Source organism: Belonocnema kinseyi, chromosome 9 (genome assembly GCF_010883055.1).
Source record: "Belonocnema kinseyi isolate 2016_QV_RU_SX_M_011 chromosome 9, B_treatae_v1, whole genome shotgun sequence".
NCBI classification, from domain to species: domain Eukaryota; kingdom Metazoa; phylum Arthropoda; class Insecta; order Hymenoptera; family Cynipidae; genus Belonocnema; species Belonocnema kinseyi.
Window position 1 is genome coordinate 67,724,684 of NC_046665.1, and position 23,807 is coordinate 67,748,490.

At 29.6% G+C, this 23,807-nt stretch overlaps 1 protein-coding gene across 1 annotated transcript in view; it reads right to left on the reverse strand.

Annotated features, from left to right (window-relative positions):
* Nucleotides 1–660: 660 nt before the first annotated feature.
* LOC117180138 (Down syndrome cell adhesion molecule-like protein Dscam2) overlaps nt 661–23,807 on the reverse strand; it is a 274,387-nt gene continuing 251,240 nt past the window's right edge. The window contains exons 21-32 of the mRNA XM_033372479.1: nt 22,209–22,425; nt 22,031–22,119; nt 21,784–21,963; nt 21,523–21,711; nt 21,243–21,428; nt 17,134–17,581; nt 16,843–17,054; nt 12,524–12,692; nt 12,213–12,376; nt 8,148–8,253; nt 5,328–5,510; nt 661–3,527 (exon numbers count right to left, since the gene is read on the reverse strand). Of these exons, the coding sequence (XP_033228370.1) occupies nt 3,476–3,527; nt 5,328–5,510; nt 8,148–8,253; nt 12,213–12,376; nt 12,524–12,692; nt 16,843–17,054; nt 17,134–17,581; nt 21,243–21,428; nt 21,523–21,711; nt 21,784–21,963; nt 22,031–22,119; nt 22,209–22,425 (2,195 nt within the window). The 3' untranslated portion in view covers nt 661–3,475. The remainder of the gene's footprint in view (nt 3,528–5,327; nt 5,511–8,147; nt 8,254–12,212; nt 12,377–12,523; nt 12,693–16,842; nt 17,055–17,133; nt 17,582–21,242; nt 21,429–21,522; nt 21,712–21,783; nt 21,964–22,030; nt 22,120–22,208; nt 22,426–23,807) is intronic.

Below are 23,807 nucleotides of genomic sequence, written 5' to 3' on the forward strand. Positions count from 1 at the left end.
AATTTCTTTGTATTGAATTGTGGGGCAAGAATTATTGCGCGTGATTTGCGCTTTATATTTCTTGTTAAGTCTTCTGTAGAGCCTTCTAAACTCATGGATCAGCGCCATACTCCCGAAGTAATCCACAGCGCGTTTTTAGTTTGCGTTTTCTGTGCCCAAGACGGCAGCTTTAATGAAGAATTAAACATACTTGTTCAGGGAAAAGCACTTAAAAACAAAATGAAAACGTCCGAGTAATAATAATATTATAATAGTGTAGACCCAAACTTTTTTTAACAATTACCTGAATGTTCCCTGACCGTTAACAGTTAAAGAAAAGAATTTTAATTTTGCAAAATTTTTAACTTAGATTTTTTTATAAACGGATTGAAACAATTTCGAATTTATTGCCGTTAGCAGTTATTTAAAGTGCCTCTTATAGAAATTTCCTGACTTTCGTAAGATTCTTTCTAAAATTTCTGATTCTTTGCTAACTTTCCCTGACCAATCGAATTCCCTGACTTTTCCCTGATTTTCAGGTTTTCCCTGACTCAAACTGACCTTGATATTACAATTAGTTTTGAAATTAGACTAGTTTTATAATCTTATAGGATTTAATAAAAGAAACATTTTAAACTTTCAAAAGATTCATTTCGTTTGGTATTTGTACAACGACGCTGTTTTCTCCTGTATCAAAGAAAATATCGAATTTCTATAGTCTAAATTCGACGAGATACAGTTTTTTGTAAAGACATAAGAAATGAGAAATCGCAAGTGCATTGTTTGTCTCTTAGGTTATCAAAACGATATATTTATATTAAATTTGTTGAATATAACGATCATGAGGGGTCGTTTGACGAAACATTTTGCACCTCATTATTATTGAAAGTTTGGCAGCGGTGTGACTAGAGGAAATTGGCAGTAGGCATGTGCAACTTTTCTCCAGACGAAAAAGAAAATTTGCGAATTTTCTTGGTCAAAAAATCGTTCGATTAAAAGATTTTCTCTCCGAGTATTTATTTTTCTTATCAAATAGGTATTCTTCAGTCTTTGGATCATGTATTAAAACATGTTAGATTAGAAAGTTTTGTCTCTCATTTGGCAGTGCAAAAAAATAATTTAAACTTATCGAACATTCTGAATGGAACTTTTTTTACAGAAAAAGAGGATTCAATTGCGACCAAGACTAATTCGCAAACGATTCTTTAGTCTTCTTTTCCTTTTCCGCATTTCAGATTTTTAGAATCTGCGTTCGTAAGTAGAGTACAAAAAGTAATTAGGTAATCGTAAATAGAAATAGAATCAGTAGAACTCCTAACTAATAAAACTAAATATATTTTTAATCGATATTCAAATTGTATAAAAATTTCTCTTCCACTTACAAGAATTTTAACGGTTAATTGAAACCGCAATTGAAATATAATTTAACGATAGTTAACAGTTATTCTTGTATTATTTTCACCGAATTTCATTATTTTTCCTTCCATCTGAGACAGTCTTATCTACCAGTGATGGGTAAGTTACTTTTTAAAAGGAACTAGTTATCGTTACCGCTACATCGGGAAAAAAGTAGTTATCGTTTTAAAATGTAACTTTTTCTTCGTTACTTTAGCAAAAACGTAATTTTTTCAGATGAAGTTACTACAGTCATTTAAAAAAATAAACATATCACTTAAGTTTCTTATTTAGTTCATTGAAATAATGAACACCACTATTTCTCAATTAAATGAAGTTTTTCTGAATTTTCTCTAAGTCCTTTGAAATTTTACAGAAATTCACGGAATTTAATGCATCTTGTTCGAATTTTCAATTTACTAAATTAAACCTGAAGATTATTTGCATTCAATGACATTTTTGGATTATATATTTTTTTCATTCCCTTGAATTATTTTTAATTTATCTTGATTTTTTATGAATTTGATTGAATCCGGTTGAATTCTCTTTAATTCTTCCAAATTTACTCCAATTTTATTGAAATCCCATGGAAAGACAAATGAAAACTGAGAAATATTGAAATTTACCTACTATTTAAAATCATCAAAATATTACACGGAACCAATAAATATACTTCAAAAGAGCTCATAACTTACCTATGTTACTCTAAGTTAAATAAAAGTCCTTGAAAGATTATCTACTATTGTAATTAATAATTTTTTTATTGAATCTTGTACGCGTTAACAAAAATGTCTTATAAAAAGAGGTGTGACGTGACTTAGAAGGGGGAGGGAGTGGTCTCATATTTGTGACCATATGTGGCATGACGAGAGGTGGGGGTAAAAATAGCTAAGAATCACGCGACGTATTATGTGCACGATCCCTTAGGTACTCAATCAACTTCTTTTAAACCCCCTTGAATTCTCCTAAACTCACTTTAATTTTACCGGAAGTAGTGAAATTTTTTGGATTTGAAACATTTTTTTATACCACTTTGAATTTGATCGAATTCTTCTCATTTCCCTTAAATTCCTCTAAATTTATCCGAATTTTGGTTAATTCATGTTTTATTTTCCTAATTTATTCTGTAGATTTCTTGAAGCAGCTTTTCATCAATTCTTTAGTTTAAGTATGTCACTCTTTTATTTTTATTTTATTATATTGGCCGGTTATTATTTTTAACCGCAATTATTTTTCGATAACTTCGTCGTTTAATCTAACCCTTTTCGTGTTCAATATTATTCCGGCTGTACTAAAGAAACTTCAGAAAAATAACTGCCACAATTTGAATTGCGAAAATAAAATATAGTTGCAAAAAGAATTGATTGATTGTCATTAAAAAATACTTGCAAAATATATTTCAAAACTAACTCAAAAAGTAACGATTTTTATAGTTAGGGTTACTGATAAAAATGTAACTAGTTACCAATTCGTTACTTATTTGCAAAAGTAACTTTGTTACCACCAACCTTGCTAAAAAAAGAAACTAGTTACTTCCCACCACTGCTATCTACAAACAGATAAACCGTCGACTGAAACAGCTACTAAATTTAGGTAACGTGTACCAAACACTTTTTTCATACCAATACGAAGTCTGTGCATCGCACGTAACATTGATATTTACAATTGAGATAACGCAGGATTAGTATACATTATATGGAGCGAGTTTCTTTGGCAACTTTGACTTTTCGAATCGTGGAGAGTCGTGTGTTTTTTATATAAAAGTTTCGTTATGATTTTTACAAGATTAACTGATTGAAAGAATTGTTGAGAGTAGAATGGAAGAACTGATTTTTGATACATTCAATCAGCTTTAAAGAAAGTTATAAACAATTACTTTTGTAAATATGTTTTTCAAATTCTTCCAATATAGTCTCCATTTTCGTTTCATTTTTTTGTTCATTTTTCATTTCTCAGACTTTAGATAATAATTGAACTCTTTAAAGAAGCATGTCAATAAAAAAGTACTTTCTCTAACGCCACTTATTAATTAAATTGCTTCATATAAGCTCGTCATTGAAATTATTCCACGAAGATTTGTGAATGATATTCTGTATCTTAATCATACGTGTATTGTGAACTCTTGCCTTTCTTGTTCTTTCCGCTGTTGATACCTGAAATTTATTTGCTTATCAAATTTATTTATAATTTAAAAATAAAATTTATTTCAATTAAAATTAAGTTCTGTTTAAAAATTAAGTCCAAAATAAAAATAATCCGCCCCTCTTTTTAAATAAAGATTTTTGTCGATTTTATTTCATATACACCGAAAATTAAACATAAAATATACAAACATAATATTTTAACAGACTTCAGAGCCTAAAATGGAAAATAGGGTAATTTCTCACAAATATAGGGGATTAGCAGGGGAACAAACTATTTTACATAAAATGCATGTATATATTTTATAATCCAAAAGAATTGAATTTTCAGCAAAAGGGTTAAGTTTTTTAATGTCAAAATTGAATTTTTCAGAAAACAGTTGACTTGCATGCATGAAAAGATGAATTTCCAATCAAAAAAGATGATTCTTCAACTAAATAGTTGAATTTTTACACAAAGGAGAATTAACTTCAATCTAATGCCGTTCCATTTTTAACCAAATAATCGAATCCTAGAGTCAAAAAGACGTCTTTTTTAGAAGACAGTTGGATTTTCAACCGAGAACTTTTTTATTAAAAAAGCTGTATTTTCAATCAAATAGTCAAATTAAATTTCAAAAAAGATTAACAAACAAACCGTCATATTTGAAAAAAAACAGTTCAAGTTTCGAACAAAACGCACGAATTTTTTCAAGAAAATAGTCCAATTTTTTTCAAATAGGTGAATTTCAAACCTACAAAGAAGAATTTTAAATCAAACAGTTGAATTTTAAAACAGAAATATTAAATATAAACCAAAAGCAGTTGAATTTTACTCAATTAGTTAAATTTTGAACCAAAAAATACGATTCTTTAGAAGACGGTTAAATCTTTAATCCAAAATGACGAATTTTTAAGGCAATATTTCAATAATCACACAAATAATTTTCTATCAAAAAAGATAAATTTTAAAACCAGATAGATGTATTATAAAAGCGTTGAATTTTCAACCAAGAAAGAGATCTCAGTCCACAGAGAAAAAATTATAATCAAACTGTTAAACTTTTAAATAAAAAAAGGCGAATTCTCTAGCAAACAGTTTAAGTTTCAAAACAAAAATATCAATTTTTAACCCAAAAGTTAAATTACCAACCCGAAAATATGAATTTTCAACTAATAAGTTCAACTTTAAAACAAATACTTAAATTTTTAACCAAAAAGCATAACTTCTCAATGAAAAATTTAGTAGTGGGATTTTCAACTAAAAGCGATCAATTTTCATAAAAAAATAGAATGGTTAATTTTTCAGTTAAAACAAATTATTTTCAAACAGAAAGAAATTTCAACAATGTAGTTAAATCTTCAACCAAACAGAATAATTTCGAACTAAAAGAGATTAGTCTTGAACTAAAAATATAAAAGAAGAACTTTCAATTAAAAATAAAAAAGAACTTTCAACGGAAAACAGTTGGGTTCTATTAATTTAGCTTGAGTTTGAGCATAAAAAAACGTAAGATGTGAATTAACTTGGAAAAGGGGAAATAGGAGTAATTCTGTTAAAAAGAGGTAAAGAGGGAAATAGGGGAAATAGTGTGAACTCTGTATTTTCCCAATTATACTTTTTATGTGTGATGTCACGTTTAACGCGATCCCTAGGTCACAAATCATCACAAAACCTGTTACCGCCCCCTCCCCACCAGTGTATTATAGTTTTTTTACGGACCCTTGATTTAAAACAAAATAAATCAAAAATGATTATAAGATAGTGCTTTACAAAGAAAAAAATCAGTAAATGTCGATTAGAAATTCGAATGCAATAGAAAAAAATAATACCTTGCAAGCATGGTTTCAACAGCTTCAATAGGAAGTCTTCCAAGGCTGCCACCATGACGGGTAGCGATAGATAAACTTTGCCAATCACGTCCTCGTCCACGATCGCGATCACACTCTGCCTCGCTCAACTCTCGACTGTCGCTGAAACCAGTTGGTGGTAACAACGTCATGTCTTCTACCGAACTAAACAAAAATTAATTTTACTTCAAATTACATATTACAATAATTCAAAAAAATATAATTTCTAACAAAAACTAAGCAATTTATAATAAAAAACTTTTAATCTTCATATTCTCCATTGTTAGTGGTTGATAGCATTGGTTATGTAGTGGTTTCGTAGTGGAAATGAAGGGAGAGAAACTAATAAAAGTGAAGGGAAATAAGGGAAAAGACAATAGGGAAAGAAGGGACGGCGACGTATGAAAAGTTGAGGAAATTAGAGAGGGGGAGTAAATGAAGTGGTTAAAATAAGCAGAAATTAGGGGAGGGAAATTAAGCGGAAATATGGGGATTAGAAGTAGAGGAAATGAGAAAAAATGATTAGAAATAAGAGGGATGGTAAGTAGAAATGAGAGGACGGGAAGTATGGGATATAAGGAAAAATTAGCGGGGAGTAGGGAAAGTGCATGAAAATCAGGGGAGGCAAAATATAGGAAGTGTGAAGTAAGTGGAGGGAAAGTAGGCGAAGTTACGGGCGGGGGAAGGGGAGTGAGGGACGCGAGGGAAAGTATGGAAAACGATTAAAAATGAGAGAGGATGTTTGGGAGGTGACAGAAAAACAGAGTAGAATTAAGAGAAGTATGGAAAGTAAGAATGAATAACAGGTGGGGGGGGGGGCAATAAGGAGAAGGGAAGACGAAGTATGTTGGTGGAATTAAGTGAATGGGAGTAAATCAAGTAGGGATAATCAGGGGAAATGAGGAAAGGCAAACTATTTCAAGTCAGGAAAAGTGAAGGGAGGGAAATGGATGAGAAATACTGTGAGTAAATGTAAGAAGAAATAAGGAGGGGGGAGGTATGAAAAATGAGAAGAAATCAGGAGGGAGTAGGGAATGGAAGATGAAATAAGGGAAAGACGCAGTACAGAAGTGGGGGGAAGTGAGTAGAAAAAAGTAGGGGGTTAGGGAAGGGAAGAAGGGAAGTTAAAGTGAAATATGATGATGGAAAGTATGGAAAATGATACAAATGAGAAGGGAAGTAGGAGAAGTGATGGAAAAATTGGGAGGTGGAAGTTAGGGAAGTATAGGGTGTGAGAGGGTATGAGAGGATGAGAAGCATGGCAAACGAAGAGAGGGAAAGAAGGAGAAATTTTGGGAGATTTGTGGGCAAACTGTAAAATACGTGTTCTTATATTTTCATTTCAGAATTATATGATCCAAATACAAAATCATTCTGACACCAAGACTTTTCTTGAAATTTCACCTGATTTGAAATGGAGTTGGTTTCGTGTTTTAAAATAAAGTCCAGAGAAACCGATTCTTAAATTCTTTCGGAAAATGCCTTTTAAATAATTATTTCAAATTATAACGATTTTCAACTATAAACTAATGAAATTTTGTAACATTCTTTTTATTTTGTAATTGAACCTATGACTTGATTAAATTGAAAGAAGATTATTAATTTCTATAATAAGGAGTTTGCAAACTATCAAATATCCAATTTCTTTTAAGATTATAGATATTTGATTTCTTGAAAATTTTAAAGAGATTTTGATTTGATTAGGCGTATTTCTGGCACAGAAATATTTGTTAAACAAAGAAAATTACAAGAGTTCAAACTGAGATTCATTTTGGAAAATTTGTGCCTTAAATCCCTACAATTTCCAAAGTGCGTTTTAAATAACAACGAAAAAAATACATTCAAGCATGAAAATTTATATATGCATTCTTTGTACTGTAATAAAATGCAGGATCAAGTGCAACAAATTTCTTCAAACGAAAAACAGACAAAATTCTTTTGAACATCCGGTATTACACAACATAATGAAAAATCTTAGCTTTTCCTTTCGGATTCTGATGGGAGGTTTTTGATTGTTTTAAAATCTGTCAAGAAAATATTAAAACGTTGAAAAAATATCAAGTGAAGATCATTTGTTTAGAAATAAAAAATATGGTTTTTCTCAAAAATGCGCGAGATAGGTAAAATTTCGTCAAGAAAAATAAAATAAACGTTGTTTTCGAATAATCGGTGTTATAAATATAAAAAAATAGAAAAGACAGTTTCTGTGAAAGTCTTTGAAAGTAAATTTTTTTGTTCTGACATTTTATTGACTCTTTAAAACGAAATTCGGATTTTTTTAAAAAAGGTCGCCATGTTATCAATTTTTATGATCTTTTTGTGGATTTCAAAGTAACCAGGGACCCCTAATCAGAATTAACAATAAATGTTGATTGTGTTTATTGTTTTGAAACATACCGGATTCTAAAAAAATGATAGCTGTTTTTTTTTTAATTTTGTAAAAAAAAACTTTGCAACTGATCCTCAAACATACACCAAGTCTCATGATTTCTGAACATTTTAAACCAAATTTAAACAATCTTTTTTGTCCCGATCCAAACTTCAAAATTCCTGAAGTTATATACTTATAAATTAAAAAATTCTTTGAATAATTACAAGTAGATTTAAGTCAAAAATTCCAATACTGACATTGTTGAATGAGTCGAAACCGAGAAGTACTTTTAAGTCCTCTTTCAATTTCAATATTTTGAGTTCGAAATGGGGGATATAAAAAATATATATCTGTAATCATGTACATCGCTTCACGATGATATTAAAAATGGGATTGTGAGTGCTAAGTGGAATCAAACAAACCTTGGCTACCTGCGAGTGGACCTGCTTGACTGTCTATGATTGCGTCTTCTCGCTAGCGAAGGAGAACCTTCGTTGTTAGATTCCGTACTTGATTCAACGCCACGAGAAAATATGTCTAAAATAAAAGAAATATCCTTCATCACAGGAATCTGATAAATAGAAAATTCATTTGAAAAATTCTTTAAATATTGAAGAAAATAAATTTTTAAAATACTATTATTATACAATTTTTTGTATGAAGATATTATAGTACCAAGAAATTCATCCTTTGAAATATCCTCGTAACCGGATATTTTAACATTACCATTCTTTGCTATAAAAACAATGGAGTACCAAGATACACCGATATGAAGAGTCTTCGGTACCATCAAATATTTATACCTTTTTGAATCAAAATTCTTGAATACCAATCTACTTCTTTGCATCAACATTCTTTGGTATCAAGATTCGTTGGTACCAATATACTTTTTAGCATCAAAATTAATAAGCATCAAGATTCTCAGGTACCGATTTAAATTGGCATCAAGATACATTGACATCAACATTCTTTAGTCTCAAGATTCTTTGGTGCCAATATACTGTTTAGCATCTACATTCTATAGCATCAAGATTCTTAAGTATGAATTTAATTTCACATCAAAATACTTTAGTACCAATATACTTTTTGGCATCAAAATTCATAGGTACCAACATAGTTTTTGGCCTAAAAGTATAAAAAAAGTATAAATATTCTTTGGTACCGATATACTTTTTGGCATCAAAATTATTTTTTTTCAAGATTCATTAGTACCAAAATACTTTTGGGAGCAACATTCTTTAGCATCAAGATGCTTAGGCACCAATTTAATTAGGCATCAAAATACTCTGGTACCAACATACTTATTATCATCATAATTCATCGGTATCGACATAGTTTTTGGCATACAAATTCTTTGGTATCAATATTCTTTTTTACCAACATACTTTTTCGCATCAAAATTCTTTTGTATCAAGATTCTTTGGAACCAATACACCTTTTGGCACCAAAATTCTTTGGTAACAATATACTTTTTGGCATCAAAATTTTCTTTATGATTCTTTGGTACCAATATACTTTTTGGTATCAGCATTCTTTGGCATCAAGATTCTTCGGTACCAATCTAATTAGGCATCAAAATAATTTGGTACCAATATACTTTTTGGCATCGAAATTCTTTGGTATCAATATTCTTTGGTACTAATATACTTTTTGTCATCGAAATTCTTTGGTATCAATATTCTTTGGTACTAATATACTTTTTGTCATCGAAATTCTTTGGTATCAATATTCTTTGGTACTAATATACTTTTTGGCAATAAATTTTTTTTATCAAGAATAATTGGTACCAATATACTTTTTAGCACCAAATTTCCTTTTTTTAAAGATTTTTTGGTAACAATATACTTTTTGGCATCAACATTCTTTACCATGAAGACTATTAAGTAACATGGTAATTCGGCATCAAAATATTTCGGTATCAATATACATTTAAGCATCAGAATTCATTGGCACCAATATAGTTTTTGGCATCAAAATTCTTTGGTTTAAATACTCTTTGGTACCAATATACTCTTCAACATCAACATTCTTTGGAATCAAAATTCTTTGGCACTAATATATTTTTTGGCATCAGCATTCTTAATTATAAAAATTCATAGGTCCAATTTAATTTGGCATTAAAATACTTCAGTACTAATATACGTTTTGACATCAAAATTCATTGGTGCCAATATAGTTTTTGTTATCAAAATTCTTTGGTATTAATATTCTTTGGATCAATATAGTTTTTGGCATTAAAGTTCTTTTTTATAAAGAGTCTTTAGTACCATTATACTTTGTGACACCAAGTTTACTTTTTCAAATATTTTTTAGTATTAATATAATTTTTGGTATCAACATTTTTTTAAATCATGATTTTAAGGTACCAATGTAATTTGGCATCAACATACTTTGGTATAAACAAAAAAACATTTGTTGGCACCAAAATTTTTTGGTAACAATATACTTTTAAGGGTCAAAATACTTTTTTTTTTAATTCTTTGGTACCAAAATACTTTTTGGCATTACCATTCTTTAGCATCAACATTCTTAGGTACCAATCTAATTAGGCATCAGAATACTTTCGTACCAACATACTTTTTGGCATCAGAATTAATTGGTACCAACATACTTTTTGGCATCGAAATTCTTTATCATCCAGATTCTTAGGTAACAATGTAATTTGGCATCAAAATATTTTTGTACAAATATCCTTTTTTGCTTCAGAATTTATTGGCACCAATATAGTTTTTGGCATCAAAATACTCCTTAGTATCAACATTCTCTGGAATCAAGATTCTTTAGTACCAATATACTTTTTGGCATCAACACTATTTAGAATCAAGATTCTTAGCTACCAACCATAGTTTTTGTCATCAAAATTCTTTGGTATCAACATCTTTTGGTACCAATATAATTTTGGCATTAAAGTTCTGTTTTATCAAGAATCCTTGGTACCAATATATTTTTTGGCTCCAACATTCTTGAGCATCAAGATTTTTAGATGCCAATGTAATTTGGCATAAAAATACTTTGGCGCCAATATAATTTTTGACATGAGAATTCATGGACACTAACATAGTTTTTGGCATTCAAATTCTTTGGTATTAATACTCTTTGGTACCAGTGTACCCTTCAGTATCATCATTATTTTTTTTCAAGATTCTTTGGTACCAATATACTTTTTGGCATCAACATTATTTAGTATCAAGATTCGTAGCTACCAATTTAATTTGAACTCAAAATATTAATTTTAGACCATGTAGAACAAAAAAATTAAAATCATATTATTTACTACATTTTGATTGTCAAAAAATCATAACATCAATTGCTACAAAAACATAATTTCGAACCAAAAATGGAATAATTAAATTTTCATTTAAAATAATTAATTTTGAAAAAAATATTTAAATTTTTTAACGAAAAGATGAATCACCAACCAAGAAAAGGAATTCTCAGACAAATGTACTAGTTGATATTTTAACGAAACATTTTAATTTTAATCCTTCGGCGTATTTAGTTCATTATTCTCCCGTTGTACATCGTGGATTACGTTAACCCACCAACTTTTTGTCACCAAATCCATTCAACCAAGATCAGCGTATTTTTTTAATCGGAAGAAAACGTAGTTGGGAATATGATAATGCTTATTAAAATAATAAAAAATAAATGTTAAAAAAGAGCAATTAAAAACAATGAAAATTAAAAACAAGTGTGATTTACATGTACAAAAAAGGCCTGTGTTACCGTAACACATAGTGTACTCAGAGAGTTATGCTACAAACAGTTGAATTCAATCAAAAAATATCACTTTACAACAAAAGAGTTGAATCCTTAACTAAACTGATAAATAAACAAGGGAAGAAATGATTTTTTAACGAAGTAGTTCTAGGTTTAACTAAGTAATTGATTTTGGAACAAAAAATAATAATTCTTAAAGAGGAATGGTAAAAGTTGATGATTTAACTACAAAATATGACAATTTTAGACCACAAAAAGTTTAATTGAACTAAAAAAGACGAATTTTTAACAAAGTAGTTGAATTTCTAACCAAAAAAGACTTTTCAGTCAATAAGAAAAAATAATTCACAATGTTGAATATTCATGTTCAAAAAATAACCAATAATAACATTTTTAACCAAAATATTATTAATTTAAAAATAATACGTTTGTGATGCTTACTTTTAGTTAACACATTTTATTATCTAAATGTAATTTTTTGAAGGTTCCACGTTTATTTAACAAACAGGATTTATGTATATTTTTATTGCCTGAGTTTATAGAACCTTAGTAAGATTGTTTATATATAGGTGGGAGGGGTTAAAGAAATTTTTACGGTATATTACACGCGGAGAGGTGAGGGGGATTGGCAATTTTAGAAAAAAAGGCCAATGTATTTATATTTTTTCCATGATCCCTGAACTTTAAATTTAGTTTATCGAAATTCCCTGGCTTTCCAGAATTCTTTAACCTGTAGAAACCCTGAAAGATACCTGAATTGAAGAAAAAGCTTTTACCTCTGCAAGGCTTCACAGGAACCCTGTAACTAGGCCCAGCGCATTCGCCACAGGGGCTGCCGGAAGTGTCGCTTCCCGATCCCTGTCGACTGGAGCGAAGTTTGCTCTCAGCTTCTGCGATGCTGGGAAAGTACCTTTGCTTGTGCCACCTCGGCGTTTTAGACCTGCGCGTAAGAGAACAAGAGAACGAGGAAGAGAAAAGATCAGGGAATATAAGGGAAGTGATAGTCAGTGCAGAACAGGTCAAGGATTATCTCGTTGACGAGTGCTCAGCCAAACTACTTTAAAAGAACCTTATAACAAGGAAATACCTCTCAAAATCCACACTCGATCGTTCGTAGTCGATCGCGTTGATGTCCTCGTTCTCCAGATGACCAAAAGTCTTGAACTGCATTGTGTAGTCCAAGGTGGCGGTCGTGACTGATCGGTTGTCCCTTCCAGGAACGCTGAAGGTCGCGTAGGGACTGATCTCGTACATTTCTGAGGAATAAATAACAAGGCAGTTCTTTAAGCGGCCATCCCTAAATAACGTGATCGAATTTGGGACCCCCCCCCCCTCTGTTCATCGCTATTTGCCCATAGTAGTTCTGGCTCTCACCTCTTAACCGAAATAGAGAAAAATATTTTTAAAATAAAATGAATGTTAACGCCATACTGAAATCAAATATGACACACTTTAAAACCCTATGATTTCAAGATCAGGTATACTCCCACTTATCGTAAAAAGCAGGGACTGTGAGTCGCATTAAGTGAATTCCCCCACTACATTAGATATCGATCTTGCCTAGCGCTTTATCATCATATCTGTTAGGTTGAAAAAATCGAATGTTTTCAAAAAAGTTAATGTCAGAATCTGACAGTTGAGTAGACGGTTAGGAAAGACCATTCAGAGGTTATTATACAAATTTCACCTAAGAATATTGAAAAACTTAGTGTTTTCTTACAAGTGTCCTTTGATTTTTAATATATTTCGAATATAATATTACGTAATGTTATATTGTTTTTCTGGTTATCTACGTTGCATAAAAGTCTATTTGACTTTGAGATTTTTTCGAAAAAAAAAAATTCTCTAGAACTCTTTTGTTTTTAATTTTGAAAATAATTAAGTAATTTTCAAATAACGTATTTTTATACAAAGTTTTTTCTTTAAAAAATTGTTTTAAGGGTTTCAGCCATAAAAAAGTTTAATTTAAAAATGGAAAATAGTAGAGTTATACCGAATGTTTTTCATGAAAAAATTAACTATTATTTATTAAAGTTTATCCATTCTTTAAAAATAGGTAAGAAGTGATATTAAAAAAAAATCAGTCGTAAAAAACATGGTTACAATACATTTTTTGTAAGTTAAAATTTCTTTTCAACAAAAATGTTTTTTTTTTTTAAATCAAACTATTAGTAATATTGTTTTGAATATAAAAATGATAGAAAACGTATGTTTTTCAGAGATCCGATTGTTGGCACGAGAAGTTCCATGATACAAATTTAACACAAATTGATTAACTATAAGAATAAATATTAAAAGAGATTTTTAATAACACCAAACTCTCGCTTCCAGTCACCCCGTTCTTAGCCTTCTTAGAACTGCTGGCTCACGCAGTTTCTCAGGGGAACAGGGCGAGAGCGGTTGCTACATTATATATAGAGATATATATTCCAACTAGAAACGAGTCAGGTGGCCCTCACTGTTTACGTTTCGATCCCCCCGAAATCAGTCCAAGGACATTTTAAGGCAACCCCCGACACTGGGCTGAAAGAGAGAATTTGGTGTACGAGGTGTAAGTCGTTGAAAATCGATGAAAATCGTTGAAAATCGATGTCCTTTCATGGGTCTCTTCAGTTTTGGGAAAAGAAAAAAGTTACTAGGGGCCAAATCCGGTGAATATGGAGGCTGAGGCATGACTGTGGTGCTGTTTTTGGTCAGAAAATCTTTCACAAGCACTTTCAAAATTAAGCAGTTTTAGAACAAATTTCGCTGACACACGTCTCATGCCCAAAACGTCCGAAAAGATAGCATGGCATGAGCCAACGGATCTGCCAACATCTTCAGCAACTTCTCTGATGGTAATTCGGGGATTTTTCAATACCATTTATTTCACTGCTTGAACGTTTCCATCTGTTGTTGACGTGCTGGGACGTCCAGGGCGAGGTTCGTCTTCGACATCTTCTCGGCCTTTTGGAAAGAAACATTTTTTTCGAAAGAAGAAAATCGCCAAGCACACCAAACCCTTCTAACCTTTACGCCTCTGCCAGAACAACAACACGAGCTATATAGTAAAAACTGTGAACATATGATCGTGACGAGTGTACCAACACAAAAAAAAAATAAAAAATTTTAAACTTGAATGTACGTAGCCCGTGAAAATTGAAAAGTCACCTTACTTTTTGAACACACCTCGTATATTAATTTTCTTTTTAAAATAGGTTTATTATTAGTTAAACTTTAATCTTCAAAGTATTCTCGCAATATCGATTGCGGACTCGTCTTTTTCAATGCGATCAATTTTTTTCACTTTTTCTTCCAAAAGAAGTCTTTTCTTTTTCGATTAAAAATTGCTAGCCATTTATGTAAGAATTAGTCAGTGCTTTGAATTAAAGGACGAATTAGGTATTATCCTCTCAAATACGTTAGACTAATTGCATTTTTTTAAAATTACGTTTACGCGCGCGCATTTTGTATAATGCGTGCACATGCATATGTCGGCAGTATGACCAAAGCAAGTAGAGGAAGTCGCGATATCTCGTAGTGCGATAAGTGGGACTGTATTGCATTTTTAAAAAAAATAATAATTGAATTTTTGAACGCAAAACGATTTTCAACCAAGAGATATCAAGTTTGCACCCGAAAAGGCGAATTTTTAACAAGAGAAAAATTAATTTTTAATCAAACAGTTGTATTGACAGTCAAAACGTTAAATATTTAGACCAGATAAAAAAGGATTTTTAAACAAAATGGTACATAAGAGCCAAAAAGATGAGCTATCCACATAACAGTTAAATTTTTAATAAGGAAATCTGATTTTTCAACAGAAAGGTTGTTTTCTACAAAATAGTTTCATTTCCATTAAAATATTTTAGTCTGTAACCAATATATAGTTGTACTTTCAATAAAAATATGAATTTTCAACGAAAAAGTTCATTTTTCATGATAAATCTTTGACAAAAAGAAATTTTTTTCGAAGAAGTACAGTTTAACTAGAACCCAAATAGTTCGTTTTTTAACAAAATAGTCCAATCTTCGTCCAAAAAAGACTAATTTTCAACCAAACAGTTGAGTTTGTAACCAAAAAGGATGAATTTTTAGCCAAATAGTCGAACTCTCAGCTAGAAAACATCAAATTTTAATCAAAGATATCAACTTTTATCAAAAAATGGAATTTTCATATTTTCAGTTTTAAAAATTAATTTTCTACTAAAAACAACGAACTTTCAGCAAAATAGTTAAATTTCCAACTTATAAGATGAACGTTCATCTAAAATAATGAATCTTTAAAAAAAAATGAGCTGGTTTAAAAAAAGTTAAATCCTCAACCAAAATAGATTAATTTTCAAATAAACAGTTGTATTTTTAACAAAAAATGATGCATGTTTTCGTTTAAAAATTTTAATATTTATTGATTTTTTAAATTCAATTTTTTTGGTTAAAATGTCAACTATTTTTTTTTTAGAATTTATATTTCTAACTTCATAATTCAACATAGAAAGTTTGAATAATTCGTTGAGAATCCTTTTCTTGTTTAACTGCTTGATTAAAGATTTTATTTTTCATGCTTAAGCGGATTTTTTTTACTAGGAACTTAAGTAGATAGTTGAAAATTAACAGTTTTGTTGAAAAATTTTGCAGAAAATTTTATTTGTTCTGCTAAAACTTAATTTTTTAACTAAAAAATTGACTTTATGGTTGCAAATAAACTTTTGGTGTAAAGTTCATATTTTCTTGGTTGAAAAGTCCACTGTTTGGTATAAAACTCACGTATTTTGTTAAAAGTTTTTTTTCAGATAAAAAACCAATCCGTTGAAAATTCATTTGCTTGGTTGAGGATCAAATTATTTTGCTAAAAATTTCTCTCTTTGTTACATTTCAACCGTTTAAAATTTTTTTGTTAAACATTGAACTTTTTTGTTGAAAAATAAACTCTTTGGTTAAAAATGAAACTTTTATTATTTGAATTTAAATCTTTCTGTTTGAAATATCGACCATTTTATTGAAATAACATCTTTGTAGTTTGATAATTCAAGTATATGTTTAAAACCCCAACTATTTTATTAAAATTGACTTTTGAGTAGAACTGGCATATGCTTTGGTTAAAAAATCAACGGCTTGATGAAAATTTAACTGTCATCTAAAAAACTTGTCTTTGTAGTTGGAAAATTCAACTTTTTGGTTAAAGGTTCACATACTTTTTTTTTTTAATTTGTATATTTTCTTGGTTTTCTTTAAAGGAATTCATAATTGTAAACACTTAATCTATTTATCCTGTTTGAAAGCAATTTTAATCCCTGAAATCCGATATTTAAAAAAATTGTATTGTTATTGATTGTTTACAATGGCTACTTTAGACCCAAATTGTCAATGCATTTTATAGCCGGACATTAACTACCAACTACTAATCAAAATTTAAAGAGCACTGACCTGATCCATGATCATTTGCTTTGTGATTATCTTGCTTGACTGGAGAACTTGTATAAACTTGATGATTTCTTCTATTTTCTCTCTCAGCAGTCGATTTAAGTTGAACAGTAGACATGCAGTTCGATAAGTGATGATGCTGTTGATGACCTTGATTCAGTCCCAATCCTGGTGGCTGTTGTTGACCTGGCAGCATGTCTCCCAAATAGCTAGATCTTACGATCATTAGATTGTTATCAGGTTATAAGTTTTTATTAATGTGAAGTTGATAAAATAAGAAGTAAGAAAGCTTACCTCCCACTCCGTTTTAGCATCACGTACCCCAAAATGACGGCAGAAATAATCAAAACAATTGCACACACAAGCGGAACAACGATGTAGAAAATTTTGTAGCTAGGTATACCCTTGACAGTATCGTCATCCATGACTAAATCGTTAGGAGGACCAATGCTAATTCCACTGAGAGTAGTTGTAGCAAATTCTACTTGGGTTTGGGTTGAACCCGCATCGTTATGTGCAGTCAAACGTAAACTGTACCAAGAAGCTGGCTTCAAATCTCTTATCACAAGGTTCTCAGTTGCTCTACTTGCTACTAGAATCCAGGGTTCTGTGCCTATTCTTCGGCGATATTCGACAGTGTAATGGTGAATAAGACATTCGCCATTTGGCCAGGCTGATAAGTTTAGCCGTACAGATGTTGCATTTGCTGATACGATATCTCGTTCTCTTGGAAGAAGAGGTGCTGTTGGAAAACAAAACTCTTTGGTAACAAACAGAGTCGGCGGGGCCTTAAGGGGCACAGGGGGCAATGCCCCTCTCAGAAATCGTAATGGAGGGCAAAATGTTGATTCGCTTCTTTCTGAAGGCGAATGATTAAATTCATCAGACCATTTGAGTTTTTCCAAAAATCTGCCTGAAACCTTTTTGAAATAATTTGTCCCTTTCTGGAACCTTCCTAATCTATTCGAAATCTTTGTCAAATATTTGGAATCTTCGAAATCTTTGAGAGACAATTACAATCTTTGTCGAATATTTGAAACGTTTGTGAAATTGTTGAAATATTGAAGAAATCATTCAAATTCGTGAAATCTTTATAATCTATCCAAAATCTTTGCGAATTATTTCAAATATTTTATAAGTATTTGATAATTTTTTTGAAATGATTAACATCTTAGGAAACTCATTGAAGCCACTGTACAATCTTTTAAGTCTATCCTAAATCTTTATGAAATATTTGAAATTTTGGAAATTTTTAGGAAACATTGAAATCTGTATAAAATATTTTTTAACAAATTTTAATTCTTGAAATCTTTGGGAAATCATTGAATTTTGTGAAATCTTTTAAATCTATCCGAAATTTTTGCGAAACCTTTAAAATCTTTGTGATATCTTTGGGAATCTTTGCGAAATAATTCAAGTATTTTATAAATATTTGATCATATTTTTGAAATTATTGAAAATCATTCAAATCTTTGTAAAATGTTTTAAATTTATCCGAAATTTTTACAAACTATTTAAAATCTTTGAGATCTTTAGAAAATCATTGAAATGTTTATAAAACATTCAAAATATTTTTGATATATTTGGTATGTTTTTTAAATTGTCGAAATCTTCAGGAAATCATTGAAACCTTTGTCATATTCTTAAATCTTTGCGAAATCATTTATACCCTTGTAAAATTTTAAAATCTATCCGAAATTTTGTTAAACTGTCCGAAATCTTTACAAAATATTTTTAATCTTTAAAAAATGCTTAGAAAATCATTAAACTCTTTGTGAAATAAGCAAAATATTTGATAATATTTGTAAAATTCTTTAAATCTTGGGCAAATATTTGCAATCTATGAAATATTTTTTGAAACTTTCGAGAAATTATTGAAATCTTTGTGATGTCATTGGGAAGTAATTTATACCGTTGTAAAATCTTTTAATTCTATCCGAAATCTTTGTGAAGTCTTTGCGATATATTAAAAATATTTTTGAAATATTTGGTAATGTGAGTAAAAATTATTGAAATATTTTTAAAATCATTGAAGTCTTGGCGGTACCCTTCTAATATTGGTGACATCCTTCTAAAATATTTTAAATATTTGAATGCTATTTAGTAATATTCGTCAAATTATTAAAATATTTGTGAAATCTTTGAAAAATCATTTATGCCTTTACAAAATATTTTAAATCTATGCCAAATCTTTGCGAAATATTCGAAACCTTTTATATCTTTGGGAAATCATTGAAATCTTTCTAAAAACGTTGGAAACCTTTGCGAAGAAATCTTTGAGATTTTGGAAATATTTTAGAATTATTTGTGAAATCATCGAAATCTTTTGGAAATCATTAATGTATTTGTAAAATCATTTTAATCTATCCATAATCATTGCGGGATATTTTAAATCTTCGACATCTTTGGAAAATCTTTGAAATCTTTCTGAAAACTTTGGATATTTTTGCTAAATATTTGAACTATTTCTGAAATATTTGGTAATATTTTTTTCAAATTGTTGAAATATTTCGAAAATCATTAATTTCTTTGTAAAATCTTTTAAATGTATCCAAAATCATTGCGAAATATTTGAAATCTTTCTGAAATCTTCGGAAATTTTTATGAAATATTTTAATTATTTCTGAAATATTTGGTAATCTTTGGGAAATCATTGAAATCTTTGGGAAATTACTTATTCCTTTGCGAATTTTTTTAATCTATCCAAAATCTTTGTAAAATCTTCGTGAAATACTCGAAATCTGCGAAATATTTTTAATATTTGGGAAATCATTAAACCCCTTTCTGAATAGTTTTCAAGTATTTGGTATATTTTTTAAATTGCTGAAGTTCTTGCGAGATCATTAAAGTCCTTGTAAAATCTTTTTAAGCTACCCGAAATCTTTGTGAAATATGCGAAATATTTGATAATATTTTCTAATTTATTGAAATCTTTGCGAAATATTTGAAATCTTTGAAATCTTTTTTAAAAATTTGTGACATTATTTAAATCCTTGTGAAATCACTGGAAAATAATGTATGCACTTGTGAAATCTTTTAAATCTATTAAAAATCTTTGTGCTACCTTTGCGATATATTAAAGATATTTTTGACATATTTGGTAATATTTGTAAAAATAATTGAAGTCTTTTGAAAATCATTGAAGTCTTGATGAAATAATTCTAATATTTGTGAAATTTTTCTGAAATCTTTAACGAACATTTGAAATATTTTTTAAATATTTAGTGATATTCGTGAAAATATTGAAATTTTTGTTAAATATTTGGGAAATCATATATTTCTTTGAGAAATCCATTAAATCTATTCAAAATCTCTTAAAGCTTTTATATATTTGGGAAATCATTGAAATTTTTTTAAAGTCTTTGAAAATCTTTGCGAAATATTTGAATTATTTCTGAAATATTTGTGAAATTCTTTAAATCTTTCGGAAATCATTGGTGTCTCTGTAAAATCTTTTAAAAAAATCTAAAATCTTCGCGAAATATTTAAAATGTTTATAAAATCTTTGATATCTTTGAAAAATCATTGAAATCATTCTGAAATTTTTGGAAATGTTTGTGACATTTTTGAAATATTTCTGAAATATTTGGTAATATTTATGAAATTATTGAAATCATTGCGAAATAAATTACATCTTTATGCAATCTTTGAAATAAATTTGAAATTTTTATGAAATAATTTAAGTCTTCGTCAAATCTATCCAAAATCTGTGTGAAATCTTTTGAGAAATCATTGCAGTGTTTGTGAAATCTTTGTAAACATTTTCTAAAATATTTAGAAATCTGCGAAATGTTAAAAATATTTTTTGGCAATATTTTTGAAATCTGTGAAATCTTTGGGAAACAACTAAGTCTTTGTAAAAGCTTTTAAATTACCGGAAAGCTTTGCGAAATATTTGAAAACTGTGAGATCTTTGAGAAATCATTGCAATTTTTTTTGGAAGTCTTTGGCCCTATGAATTTTATACCTGTATTTATTATTAATAATTATTTACTATTTATTTAGTGGCGGATTTAGGTATTTGCCGTCACTAGGCTAACAGAAATTATTTGCCCTTAGGTTAACCAAAAATTAACTACTTCATTTTGAATCCACAGTAAAACATGTAGTTATCAAATCTCCCCCCCCCCCTCCTCCCATAAATGTTGCCACCATAAGCTGCAGCTTATGTAGCCTACATGAAAAATCCGCCACTGTTTTTATTATTCATTTATTATTATTTATGTATAATTTGTATTTAGTACAATATTAATATTATAGTATGTAAAAAGTGTGCCGTTTAATATTATAAGTTTATTATCCTGCCCCCAGCTAAAGAAAAAAGGATCCGTCGGTTCTGATAGCAAGACACACTAGGGTCTATAGAAATTAATAATTAATATCAAACAAAAATAGGGAATCACCTGTTCCTTTTGTTGTGGCACTAATCAATGGACTTGGATCTCCGGTACCAACTCTATTATAAGCAGTTAAATGACCATGATAGGACGAACCACATCTCAAGCCACTCAGTGTCATTTCTGTATGTTCAGGAGACAAGGTTACTTCCTCCCAACCACCTTGGTCTCTTTTATAACTCAACACGTATCCTATTAAAATAAAATGAAATCATTCTCTATGATGTTTTTAATATTCTTGCACATCTAAATATTACAATAAAAATCTAGATTTTTTTTGAAATACCTTGAATTGTAGCACCACCATTGTCTGGATGATTCCAACAAAGTTTGATACTATCGGTAGTTGTGTATTGTAATTCAAGAATCGGGGCTCTTGGTGGCATAACAACAATCAAGCTATAAGTTATGGAATCATCTCCGAATAAATTACTCACTGAACATGTATAATTTCCTGCAACGGATTGGTCAAGGCCTGCAATCAATCATTATTTTATCATTAATTTTTCAGTTAAATGTCTGATGTATTCTTTTCTTATAAAAATACCGTGAAGGTTCAGATGTCCATCCGTAGTTATTTCATGATGCCTTCCGGAAGAAACTGGATTTTTTTTGTAGGTCCAATTTGGACGAGGTGTTGGGTTCCCAACAACTAAACAAGATAGAACTACTGAAGATTTGACGGGTCTTCTCAACACTTGGGAAAAGGAAGCGACTCTCGCTGGAGCTGATAAAATGTAAAAGAATCCAATTTAGTTGTTAGCTCTACACTTGAATTTCTAAATCTAAAGTACCTTTTGTATTCGTTGTTTGCGTGACGATAGTTGTTGGTTCGCCCTCGCCAAGAGTTGTAGTCGCTGATACCCAAAATTCGTAGAGTTGTCTACAACACATTAAAAAGAAAATCCTTAAGTTCTGAATTTACTACACAGATACAAATGCGAATAAAGTTTTCGTTCTTGTTGCAATTACCTTTCGCTCAAACCTCGCAGCTCCATCGTAAGTGTATCAGTTGGAGACAAAGGTGCTTCGTGCATCACATGGGTATTTTGTCTTGGCGAACCAGCTTCTCTGCTATAAACTGTGTATCGAGAAACTCGACCATTTGGCTGTAAAGGTGGCAGCCATGATACCAAAATACTATCTGCCGTAAGAGCAAGTGCTTTAATTGCAGCCGGTGGTCCTGGAACTATTTAAACAATTAAATTTAGATTGAAGAAATAGCGAGTGGGAAACGACTTTTAAGAATACGGCCCAGCTAACTCTGGGTTACCTTTATATATGGAATTGCTCTGGTTTACCTAAGATCACGTGGATTGCATAGAATTATTCTAGATTGCATAAAATTATAGTGGATTACTCTGTCTAAATTAGTTGAATTTTTAACTCGAAAGAGACTAATTTTCAACAAATAATATGAGTGTTCAACAAAGTAGTTCAATTTTCAACTTAAAAGATAAATTTTTCACAAAAAAATGGATTAGTTGAATTTTTGGCTTAAAAATTAATTTTTAACTAAACAAAGAAACGAATTTTCAAGAAAATATTTACTTTTCAAACCAAGAAATAAATTTTAAACTAAAATAATGAACTTTTAACTAGAATATTCAAATTTTCGGTAAAAAAATAAATTTCTAACCAAAAGAAAAAACAAAGATTTTTCAACCAAATAGTCACATCTTCAACCTAAGAGATGAATATTTAAATAAAATAAAGAACCTTCACCCAAAAAATTATTTTTTAATACAATTGTGAAATTTTCTGGAAAGTGGATTTGTTTTAAAAAAAATTAATTATCAACAAAATAGTGTAGTCCTCATCCAAAAAGAAAAATTTTCAACAAAACAGTTCATTTTTTCATCAAATTGGATGTTATTTTAACAAAATAGTATAATTTTTCATAAAGCGAAAAATTTTAAAAATAATAAGTTTAATTTCCAACTATAAGAGTTCATTTTTTAAATCAAAAATGGAATAGTTAAATTTTTTAATAAGAAAATAATTTTATTCACAAAAAACGAAGTTTCAACAAACTCGTTAAATCTTCAACGACAAAAAATAAATTGTCAACAAAATGATAAATTCTTAACTAGAATAGTTTAATTTTCGATTAATAAATAAATTTTCAACAAAAAAAACAAAGGTTTCGTAACAAAATTGTTACATTTCTTTCCGAAGAGAAAAATTTTCAACAAAACTGAAAAACCTTTAAACAAAAAAAAATATTTTTAAAATAAATTTGTAAAATTTTATGCACAGTGAGTTCATTTTTAACTAAAAGAGATGAGTTTTCAACAATGCAGTTGAATCCTTACCGAAAAAGACAATTTTTCAATAAAATGGTAGATTTTTCAACCAAATTGGACACGTTTGATCAAAATTGTTTAATTTTTGATAAAGAAGATAAATTCAAAATCAAATGGTTTAATTTTTTACTAAAAAGATTAGTTTGTTTACTGAAAAAGACGAATTTTCAAGAAAACACATGAATTTTTCAGCAAATAGATCAATTTTCAAGTAAAACAGATAAATTTTTATCAAAATTGAAATAGTTTAATTTAAAATTTGAAT